The sequence below is a fragment of the Papio anubis genome, chromosome 17, assembly GCF_008728515.1.
Source record: "Papio anubis isolate 15944 chromosome 17, Panubis1.0, whole genome shotgun sequence".
Taxonomy (NCBI): Eukaryota; Metazoa; Chordata; class Mammalia; order Primates; family Cercopithecidae; genus Papio; species Papio anubis.
Window position 1 is genome coordinate 3,323,047 of NC_044992.1, and position 11,435 is coordinate 3,334,481.

Sequence of the window (11,435 nt, forward strand, 5' to 3'; positions counted from 1 at the left end):
CGTGGCCCAAGGACCCCCCTGGCAGCACGGCCAGCACCCTCCCGAGGCCGGGGCAGCCCCAGAATCGCACACAGAAGAGGGGCTGGGGGGTCATCTGAGCACAGAGACGTTTGGCGAAGACAGAGTAACTCAGGAAAACCACATCCTACAGACACTGCTGGGATTCAAATCCCAGCGCTGCCATTCACCAGCTGTGTGACTTGAGCAAATTACTGAGACTTTCTGTGCCTCAGTTTCCTCATTTGTAAAATGGGGAAGATCGGTGTCTACCTCATTTAGTTGCTTAAATGACTTAACAAATACAGAGAGTACAGAGGGGTTCTGGGCAGAGAGTGAGTGCTGCGTAACAGGGCACTGTTATCATCTGAGTACTGGCATGGCACAGCCCACACCCCTGGCCAGCCAGGGACTCGGGAGCTAAGGGGGACCTTGGGGGCTAAAGCATCAGCAGCCTCTCCCACAGCCTCACCCTGCGTCCTCCACCCTGCTTCCTCCTCCCCGCTTCCTCCCACCACCCTGCATCCTCCACCCTGCTTCCTCCACCCTGTGTCCTCCACTCCGCTTCTCCACCCCACTTTTCCACCTCGTCTTCCTCCCCTAAGTGCCCTCCACTCCCAGGCTCCTCCGGAGTTTCGATGATTGATCTGAAACGATTTTGTTGACGGAAGCTGACGGGGAGCCGATTTGACGGGAGTTCGATTTGCCGATTTTGATTTGCCGATGCCGACTTTGCCGGATTGCCGATTTATGCCGAAGATTTTGCCGATTTGAGCCGATTTTTTTGACTTTTCATCGATTTTACTTTATCGACTTTTATTTCGTCTCGATTTTCGACTTTTTCAGATTTTGATTTTGCCGGATGGATGAAAGTTGATTTGAGCTGATGGAGCCGATTTTGACGCTTTTGACGCCGGATGCTGGATTTCGCCGATTTGCCGATTTTCTGGAGCCGATTACTTTTGCCGATTTCTGAGCCGATTTTTCGACGTGCTGGATTTTGTTTTTGAGCCGCCGGATTGATTTCGACGGAGTGCTGACGAAAACGCCGAAATTTCGACGCCGATTTGATTCGATTTGTCCCTCCACCCTGCCTCCTCTACCCTGCTTCCTCCAGCAGCACAGTCAGGACTGTGGTTGGGGTTCAGCCTGTGGCCTGGGTCAGGGCACACCCTATAACCCAGGGCTGGGGTTCAGGCCACAGCTGGAGTGCAGCAAGGTGAATGACACAGGCAGACCTGACACCCACTGTCCCAGGCTGTGGGGGCGCTGAGGGAGCACTAAGGTGTCTGCCCCAACTCCCATTCTGATCCCCGCTTCTCCAGAAAGCCTTCCTCAAAGGCCGAAGCCACAGCCCCTTCCCCTTCCCTTCCACCCACAGTCATCAGTGTTCCCCACCCATGCTGTGCTCTGCCACTCTGAACACACACACTCCACCAAACCCAGGGCCCAGGAAACTCCGGAAACAGCCTCTGCACAGAAGAAAATATCTGCTTTCCAGCCGGGCGCAGTGGCTCATGCCTGTAATCCCAGTACTTTGGGAGGCCGAGGCAGGTGGATCATCTGAAGTCAGGATTCGAGACCAGCCTGACCAACATGGTGAAACCCCGTCTCTACTAAAAATACAAAATTAGCCTGGCGTGGTGGTGCGTGTTTCTAATCCCAGCTACTCAGGAGGCGGAGGCAGGAGAATCGCTTGAACCCGGGAGGCGGCAGTTGCAGTGAGCCAAGATGGTGCCATTGCATTCCAGCCTGGGCGACTGAGTGAAACTTGGTCTTAAAAAAAAAAAAAAAAAAATCCGCTTTCCTTTCCTTTACTACTCCAGCTTCCCTCAGCCTCGGCCCACCAGGATCACCAAGTCCAAGAATCCCAAAACAAAAGTGCTGCAGACACCCATTTGATTCGTAAACCAGCTCTCTCATCTCCCAGATAGAGAAACCAAGGCCCAAGGAGGCCTGGGACTTGTCCAGAGTCAGGCGGAGCCTGTGAACTCCGTCTCCCACCCTGTGGCCCACAGCGCCCTCTCCTCCCACTGCTGCCGAGGCCGAATCCGGTTCTGTAGAGCATGTACTCAGAATACTGCTCCTCCCCAGGCCCTCCAGCCCCTGCGTCCCACCCCAGCTGTCAATATTCACATCAGGGTAAAGGCGCAAAGCCAGGGGGGCGCTCCACAGGGCTGCACTTGGACCGCGGCCTGAAAGCAGAACTGACCTTACTTCCTCGTATTTCCTGTCGCGGTAAAACTCTCTCTTTTTGATGAGGTAGATGAGTACCAGGTCGCAGAAGAAAGCCCCCTGCAAAAGAGGGGTGTCTGATTCAGAGTCCTAGACCTCCGAGAGCACTGCTCATTTGGGGCACCTTGTTGTTCGATCCTGCAACAGCCCCTAAGGGAGGCCTCACTGTCCCCATTTAACAGATGAGGAAACTGGGCTCAGGAAGGGGCACCCTTGTCCGAGACCTCAGAGCCGGTCCGTGGTGGAGCCCAAGCTGGACTGGAGCTTCCCCGGATCCCACAGGCCAGGCGCTCCCCGACCCCGCACCACCCAGACCCCGTCCAATCGTTCCTTCAACACGTTTGCTGGGCACCCAGCAGATGCCAGGGCCTGCACCGAGGTACAGGGAGGATCTGGACAAGAGAGGCTTCCTGGGGACTCTCCCTCTGGTGCTGGAGACAGGCGTGTCGATGACGACCCAGACGGGACTTGACTCAGCCTGGGGAGGGTCCCTATTCAGCCCTTAAGGACTAAAGAGGAGTTGATACAAGACGCAGAGGCGGAAGGACATTCGAGGGGGGAGGAACAAATGCCGCGGGGCCTGTGGAGAAGAGGGAGAGGCACGTCTGGAGAGGTGGATGGGGACCAGCCTGCTAGGTTTCTTAGAATGTTTCCCAGGCATTGATCCTCAGCCTTTAGGTGAGGCGGAGGCACCACAGCCCGAATTTTGGCATTTAGAAAGATCCCTGTGGTAGTGTGAGATGGGCTGGAAGGGTTCTAACCAACAAGGACGCTATGGTGCTGGTCAAAGAAAGATGACGGGTACCAGGTGTAGTGGCTCACGCCTGTAATCCCAGCACTTTGGGAAGCCAAGGCAGGCGCATCACCTGAGGCCAGGAGTTTGAGACCAGCCTGGCCAACATGGTGAAACCCCGTCTCGACTAAAAATACAAAAATTAGCTGGGCGTGGTGGCAGATGCCTGTAATCCCAACTACTTGGGAGGCTGAGGCAGGAGAATCGCTTGAACTCGGGAGGTGGAGGTTGCAGTGAGCCGAGGTTGCACCATCGCACTCCAGCCTGGGCAACAAGAGCGAAACTCCATCTCAAAAAAGACAAAAACAAACAAACAAACAAACCAACAAAAAGGAAGATGATGAGGTGGACGACCCCAGCTCAGCCCCTCGCACCCAAAACGTGCCCTTAGGACCAGAGCGGGTCATGCAATTGCCCCTGTCCTCCAGCAGAGGGCGACTCCACCCACAGCACAGGGCGGGGTTAGGGTCTGAATGACGGGGGAGGGTGGAGGTGGGAAGGGTCAGTGGAGGGACCAGCAAGGAATCCTGGTCCCCGGACCCTGGGTGCTGCACATCCATCCCCCAGATGCCAAAAATGTTGCTTACTAATTCCCTGCTCCCCAGAGACCAACCCCAAACCTAACCTTGACCACTACCTCTTTCTGCACCATTACCTCCAGTTCACAGGTCTGTCCCCAGAGGATGCTCCGACTTAACTCACCAGAAAATGATGACTGGGCTGGGCGCGGTGGCTCACGCCTGTAAGCCCAGCACTGGGAGGCTGAGGTGGGCGGATCACCTGAGGTCAGGAGTTCACCTGAGGTCATGGCCAACATGGTGAAACCCCATCTCTACAAAAATACAAAAATTAGCCAGGCGTGGTGGCGCGTGCCTGTAATCCCAGCTACTCAGAAGACTGAGGCAGAAGAATTGCTTAAGCCTGGGAGGCAGAGGCTGCAGTGAGCCAAGATCGTGCCATTGCACTCCAACCTGGGCAACAGAGCGAGACTCCATCTCAAAAAAAAAGAAAAAGAGAAGCGATGGGTGAAGGTGGGCCTCCCTCTAAGAAAGCAACAGGCGCAAACATCTGGGACCCTCCCAGCGACTGTCTGCAGCTAGGGATCCATGTGGGGCTCACTTTTCTTGACCCCCTCCCAGGAGCGTGGTCTCTTTTGAGTCCTGGTGCAGGACACAATTTTCCCGGCCTCAACAAAAGTCACCCCGGGTCCCGATGGACTCCTCCAGTGGGGCTGTCCTGCATGCACGGGCAGAGGAATGAGGGAAGAGGCCGCCGGAAACCTGGGAAAGGGACCTGCTGGGATAGCCACCAGCCACCCACTGACCATTCCCATGGCTTTCAAAAACTCCAGAAGACCAAGGGGCAGCGCAGACTCGGGACGCCGTTCCCTGCCCTCAGGACTGGACGCCGTTCCCTGCGCTCAGGACCAAGGGGCAGCGCAGACTCGGGACGCTGCCTCCTGCGCCAGACCAAGGCAGCGTGCAGAGACTCAGGGACGCTGTTCCCTGCGCCAGACTGGACGCCGTCCCCGCGCCAGGACTAAGGGCAGCGCGAGACTGGACGCTGTTCCCTGCCTCAGACCAAGGCATGACTCAGGACGCCAGCACCTTGCGCTCAGGACTGGACGCCGCTCCTGGGCGCCAGGGACCAAGGCAGCGCAGACTGGGACGCTGTCTCGCGCCAGGACCAAGGGGCAGCGTAGACTCGGGACGCTGTTCCCTGCGCTCAGGACCAACGGGCAGCGCAGACTCAGGACGCCTTTCCCTGCCCTCAGTGCCTGCGCCTCCTCCCCTGCAAGCCCCTCTCGGCCCCACTGAAGGGCCACCTCCAAGGAAGAGTCACAGGGCCGTCTTCCCTGCCTCTCAGCCTTTCATTCGGGTGGTTCTCAGCCAGCTGCTATTCTGCCCCATCACAACTGCAGGGGAGGGTGCCCCTGACATTTACTGGGTAGAAACCGGGAACGCTCTTAAACATCCTACAACGGGCCGGGCGCGGTGGCTCACGCCTGTAATCCCAGCACTTTGGGAGGCCAATGACGGAGGATTGCCTGAGCCCAGGGGTTCAAGATCAGCCTGGCCAACATAGTGAGACCCCATTTCTACAAAAAATTTAAAAATTAGCCACGCGTGGTGGTGCACCTGCAGCCCTGGCTACTGGGGAGGCTGAGGCGGGAGGATCGCTTGAGCCCAGGAATTCAAGACTGCAGTGAGCCATGATCATGCCACTGCACTCCAGCCAGGGTAACAGAGTGCCTGGGTAACCCTGTCTCTGAAATCAACATCCTCAGGGTCTGGGGAAATACATATTATCAGACTGGAAAAGTGTGAAATATGAAATAGAAAACAAAACAAACACATCCTACAACATCCAGGACAGCCCTCTGTGCATCGTAGAATGTTTAAAGGCACGTCAGAGGATGTGTGTAAGACCACAGCAAAGAATTATCTGACCCAAAAAGCCAGCAGCACTCAGGCTAAGAAACTGTCTGCAGCCTAATCCTGCCTTTTTTTTTTTTTTTTTTTTTTTTGAGACGGAGTTTTGCTCTTGTTGTCCAAGCTGGAGTGCAGTGGTGCGATCTGGGCTGACCGCAACCTCTACCTCCCGGGTTCAAGCGATTCTCCTGCCTCAGCCTCCTGATTAGCTGGGATTAAAGGCGCCTGTCACCACACCTGGCTAATTTTTGTATTTTTAGTAGAAACGGGGTTTCTCCATGTTGGTCAGGCCGGTCTTGAACTCCCAACCTCAGGTGATCCGCCCGCCTCAGCCTCCCAAAGTGTTGGGATTACAGGTGTGAGCCACTGCGCCCGGCCTAATCCTGCCCTCTTTTAGCAGAAGTAGAGATGGAGACTTTAGAAGTTCAGGGACTCACCTGGGATCCCAGGAATATCCCAGCCATGCCTTGGCTGGGGACTGACTCAAACCCACCCACAGCTGCAGAGCTGCCGGCGTATGCCTCCCTGGCTCTGGAAAGAGACTCGGGCTGTCACTGCTACCTGGGGACAGCTGGCAGAGCGCGAAATCCCAGAAAGCCCTCTTTTCCCACGCCCATTCTGATCTTGCCAGCTCTGGTTCTTTCTGGGGGCACTGGGACATGTTCCTCCTGAAGTGCAGCTGCCAGGGGAGAGGGTGGGAAGCGGGTAGGGAGGGGAGGTACTCACAGCGCCCATGAGTGCCACCCCAGAGCCCACGTTGATGATGGTGGGGATGATACTGAACTTCCCTGCCTGGAAGACAGAGACAAGGCGAGTGAGCCAGGCAGGTTGGACAGTGGGGCCTCCAGGGACCCTCCCAACGTACCCCGCCCCCCCGCCCCCTCCTGCCCAGCCTCAGAACAGAGGGGCCCCCAGGGACCTTCCCAACATCCCCTGCCCCCCACCCAGCCTCAGAACAGGAGAATGCACAGCGGGGCCCCCAGGGACCCTCCCAACATCCCCCGCCCCTCCACCACCCAGCCTCAGAACAGGAGAGGGCACACACACCTTGCCGTTCACCATCACATCGAAGCGGATCCCGTAGGCTTTCATCAGGGTGCGGAACTCCACCCCGGCCGCGTCTCGGTAATATCTGGCAAATCTGAGGGAGGCAGGAGCCCGGGGAGGCCTCAGCCTGCCTGGCCTTCCCTCTTTTGGCAGCACCGATGTGGCTGCTCTGGGGACTTAGAAGGACTCCCGGGACCCTGACTCTGAGCAGCCCCAGGAGCGGCTTGCAGACCCTCTCACCGAGCCAAAAACAGAGACACATGCAACTCTTTGAAATCCCTGCCAAACATTCCCTGAGGGGCAAGGGCCTCCCCGCCCACTCTGAGCAAGCCCCGGGTCGCCGAGGCGCGGATGGAACGGATGCAGCAGAGGCAGTAAGACTTGGCTTCACCAAGAGAACAGGCAAAGGGGTGCTCTCCTCTCCCGGGGCACCCCCAGCTTTGGTCGCTGGCCGCTCTGCTGGGGCCCACACCTCTCCTCGGCCATCTGTCCCTGCACCTCCCGCTCTGACGCCCACCCCCAGGAAGGGGTCTCATGGTGCCGGCACCCAGAGAAGTGCCACTGATCATGGCCAGGTCACAAGGGGGCACAGGCAGCGGTTACCTGAAGTTGTACCCAGAGGAGGCAGAGTTTGAAAGCTTATTGTCCAGACGGCTAAAAGAATAGTGAGGGTGGCACTCAGAGGCAGCCTTGTCGAGATCACAGTTCCATTCAATATTAATTCCTATCACACCACCCTTGATAAAAGAGAGACGACGGTCAGCACACAGAGCTTTCCGGAGACCGACAGCATCCCAGGCCAGCCCTTCACCGGCACTGGACAATAGGAGGAGGTGCTCAGGCACAAGGTCAGCCCCTCAAGACCACCCTTCAGGAGGCTTAGTCCCCCCATGGAGTGGCTGAGAACACTGCATCGCCCCAGCCCCAGGGCTGCCTCCCTCATTCTTCAGGGAGAAGGGAGCCACCCAGGGTGGGCATCTCCTCTGGACAGGCACTTCACACTCCAGCCAGGGTGTGCCAAAGGGGGTCCTTCTGCCTCACCTTCAGCTGGTGCCTCAAGGACTCAGAACTGCACAGCAGGTGCCAGGGCTGTCTCTCACTGAGTGCCCGTGGTCTGAGTGCTGTGACAGCCTGCCTGTGTGCCACAGCCAATTCTGAAAACAATAAGTCCCTGGGGGCAGGTGACTTTGCAGAGCCACCCTCGCCCCAGGAGTCCCGTCCACACGTCCACACCCTCTTCCTCGGAGAGCCAGTCCCAGCGCCCCCAGGCCCTCAGGGAGGGCTCCCTTCGTGCATCCCACCCACCTCCAGGGCTATATCCTGGAAGTCGCTCCCAGCCCAGCGGATCACGGATCCCAGTCGGAAGATGGGGCAGTAGTGGTTCTTGGGGCCAAAGTGGCAGGATTTCAGGAAAGATCTGTCCTTGACGTCCATCACATTGCTCCTGGGTGGAGGCCACAGGCAGCCGAGAAATGAGGTAAGACTTGATGTTCCCGGGCCTGGCCACGAGTCACTCTGTCCCTCACCAACCTGAGTCCTGACACCTCCCTGCAGCAGCACCCTACTTAACAGCAGGGCGAAGGGGCGCCCCAGTGTCACCCACCGTTTATTCACATGCAGACATCACACACACACACACACGCACACACACACACATACACCCCAGGCACAGACCCAAGGAGGGCCAGCCTAGGCCCCTCGTGGACTAAGGCCCACCCCTGGCCCCCAATAGCCAAGCCCACATACTTGGAGAAGTTGAATTTGGGAAAACGGATGTGGTTCTTTATGAAAATGGTGAAGTCTTCGGCCTCCTTCAGGACTGGCTCCCTGAAAACCAACCCAGAACAGCCTGTCCAGGAGGCCCCACCCCGGTGCCCCTTCCCCAGGCCTAGGCCAGTGTGAGGCCTGTTCCTTGGGTCCCCTGGAGCCTCTGCCAAGAACAGTTAATTTGCTCAGGCTGGGGAGGTCGTTGGGCCTTGTTGGGACAGCCTGACTTCTCCCTCAGCATGAGGTTCCCAGAGTGCACACCCTCAGGCTGGGACCCAGTGCCCGGGGCCGGGAAACCCCTCAGGGTCCTGAGGCTGCAGCCACTCACACCGGCCTGGGGCTTGTCTCCACGGGGCACCAGGCAAAGATCTCACAGGTGCCTCTGGCCGAGTTCTCTTTCAGCAGGCAGCGGCCAGTCTTCACTCCTGCAGGGGTGGGACAGGATCAATGCCAGGAGCCTCCCACTCCAAGTCCTCCTTCAACCCCTGGCCGCTCCAGGCCCTCACCATTTCCAGCTGCAACCGCCTCCCCAGGGTGGCAGTCACTGTCCTTGGAGCACATGCCATCAGGAATGCCTTCATTCTGCCGGGAGAGAAGGAGCACCTGGATGTGGGGGGGATCCCCCCAGCTGAGATCCGAGTCCCACTCTGGGAGTTAGAATAGGGGTTCTTCTCTGACCTGGGCCACACACACTTTGAGAACCTGCTTCCTCCCCATACAATTCAGGAGCCACACACGGGCACACTCAACCTCCCGAGACCCTCGGAGTGGACAGACACCCTTGCTTCAGAAGACAGTAGACCCCAACCACGGCCGGTGGCTCTCCCACCCCCACGCCAGGGCCCCTCACCGCGTCAAACCTCAGCACAGACGTTCTGCCGCTGGTTGGGGGTCACAATCAGGTTGGTGACCACAAAAAAGACGTTCTCTCCCTAAGGAACCAGAGAGGCACTAAGGAACCTCCTCCCGCCCTCTTAAGGTCCACCCCCGCCTTCCCAGCATTACTTGGAAGAGGGTGGTCCCTCTGCCTGGGTACTGGGCATAATGGGGCCACAAAATCGGTGGACTCTGCCCACCTGTTCATGGAGCCCACAGTCCCCGAGTAGATGCCTATTGATATATCTCCTCCAGACTCACAAACCCCCACTGCCCCAGGATCCGGAAGAAGCGGGGGCAGGGCTCAGGCTGCCCTGGTCCTGGCCAACTGTGAACAGGCTGGAGAGCTATTCCCAGAGGCAGTGACTTAGAAGTGGGGTTCTCTGTGCCAGCCCACCTGACTCACAAGGACCTGAAAGTCCTCTGGATCCCATTTGTTCTCAACAGACTCAGAGAGAATAGAGCAGTTGCCCGCGGCACAGTCAAAGAGGGGTTTGGCTTGGGAGGTAGGATCTGGACAGGGTCGCTCTCTGCAAGCCCCAGCAGCTGTCTTGGGCCAAGGGAGATGATGGGTGGGGGTCCCTGGGGGTCCCTGGGTATCCAAGAAGCTTGCGGTGTGTGACCCACCCGAACCAGGCAGGCCCTGCCAGCCCTTGCCACAGTGCTAGGTGGGGACTCAGACCTGGGCCGGAATGACGTAGTCGGCGACATCCCAGATCCGCTCCCCGAGATCCGAGGTGTTGGTGAAGGCCACGCCCTTGACTTTGGTGATGACAGCACTCTGCAGGGAGGTGTCGATGTCTTGGTAACCCTTCTTTACTAGGAACACCCATCTGTGGGAAGGGGGCCGGTTTGTAAGCATCAGCCACACTGCTGCCTTCAGGGAGCTCTCCCAGGCCTGGGGTCAGGTACGAGTCACAGCAACTCTTACTTGAGGTGGGGCTGGCTCAGAGCTCCACCTGTCCCACCAGCTCCTGGGCAGGGGCCAGCTCCCACTGCTGACTAAAACGCAGTCCTGCAAGCAGCAGAGGCGACAAGCAACCCCACAGATGGGGGCTCTAAAGAGGCAAAGACCACAGTCCGCTCAGAGGCCCCAAGTGGACAAGCCTGGGCTGAAACCAGCTCAACCACATACCGGTTTGGTGACCCCAGGCAAGCCAGTTTCCGATACATAACAGGGGGTGACAGTGCCTCCCTCTGGGGTTGTGATGATGGTTAGATGAAATGGTGCCTAACCTGAAACCAATCACGATGAGACCTCAAACAAACCCAGACTGAGGGGCACTCTACAAAATAAGAGTACAGGCCAGGCACGGTGGCTCACGCCTGTACTCCCAGCACTTTGGGAGACCAAGGAAGGAGGATCGCTTGATCCCAGGAGTTTGAGACCAGCCTGGGCAACATAGTGAGACTCCATCTCTATGAAAAATAAAAAAGTAATCTAGGCATGGTGGTACCAGCCTGTTATCCCAGCTACTTGGAAGGCTGAGGCGGGAGGTTCCTTTGAGCCTGGGAGGTCAAGGCTGCAGTGAGCCGTGATTGTGCCACTGCACTCCAGCCCGGGTGACAGAGTGAGACCCAGCCTCAAAAACAACAAAATAATGAAATAAGAGTACAAATCCCATACTTTTTGACACCAAAAACACACGCAATAAAAGAAAAAGTAGGTAAGTTGGACTTCATAAAAATTTCAAACTTTCATGCATCAAAAAACCCACTCAAGAAAATGAAAAGGCAACCCACAGAATATGAGAGAACACATCTGAAATAATGCATCTGGTAAGGGTTTAGTATCCAGAAGATATTTTAAAACTCTTATAATTTCACAATAAAAAGGCAAACAATCCAATTGAAAAATGAGCAAAGGGCCGGGCGCGGTGGCTCAAGCCTGTAATCCCAGCACTTTGGGAGGCCGAGACGGGCGGATCACGAGGTCAGGAGATCAAGACCATCCTGGCTAACACGGTGAAACTCCGTCTCTATTAAAATACAGAAAAAATTAGCCAGGCGTGGTAGTGGGCGCCTGTAATCCCAGCTACTGTGGAGGCTGAGGCAGAATCATCGCTGGAACCCGGGAGGCAGAGCTTGCAGTGAACTAAGATGGCACCACTGCACTCCAGTCTGGGCAACAGTGTGAGACTCCACCTCAAGAAAGAAGAGAAGAGGAGAAAAGAAAAGAAAGAACAGAGAAGAGAAAAGAAAAGAAGAAAAAGAAAAAGAAAAGAAAGAGAAAAGAAAATGGGGCCGGGCGCGGTGGCTCAAGCCTGTAATCCCAGCACTTTGGGAGG

General features: G+C 56.9%; 1 protein-coding gene across 8 annotated transcripts in view; it reads right to left on the bottom strand.

Annotated features, from left to right (window-relative positions):
- The window catches only part of P2RX5 (purinergic receptor P2X 5), a 31,892-nt gene that overhangs the window by 7,260 nt on the left and 13,197 nt on the right, over positions 1-11,435 (bottom strand). For 4 of the 8 annotated variants that reach the window (XR_002517934.2, XM_021928555.2, XM_021928553.2 and 1 more), the window contains 10 exons: positions 9,830-9,980; positions 9,132-9,203; positions 8,778-8,874; positions 8,600-8,696; positions 8,251-8,331; positions 7,810-7,948; positions 7,108-7,241; positions 6,505-6,598; positions 6,184-6,249; positions 2,210-2,292 (listed from right to left, as the gene is read on the bottom strand). Coding sequence is in view for 7 of the 8 variants with exons in the window: in XM_021928555.2 (XP_021784247.1) it covers positions 2,210-2,292; positions 6,184-6,249; positions 6,505-6,598; positions 7,108-7,241; positions 7,810-7,948; positions 8,251-8,331; positions 8,600-8,696; positions 8,778-8,874; positions 9,132-9,203; positions 9,830-9,980 (1,014 nt within the window). In the remaining variant the exon portion in view is untranslated. The remainder of the gene's footprint in view (positions 1-2,209; positions 2,293-6,183; positions 6,250-6,504; positions 6,599-7,107; positions 7,242-7,809; positions 7,949-8,250; positions 8,332-8,599; positions 8,697-8,777; positions 8,875-9,131; positions 9,204-9,829; positions 9,981-11,435) is intronic. The other 4 variants (XM_021928554.2, XM_009189373.4, XM_021928556.2 and 1 more) reach the window with 2 other exon arrangements.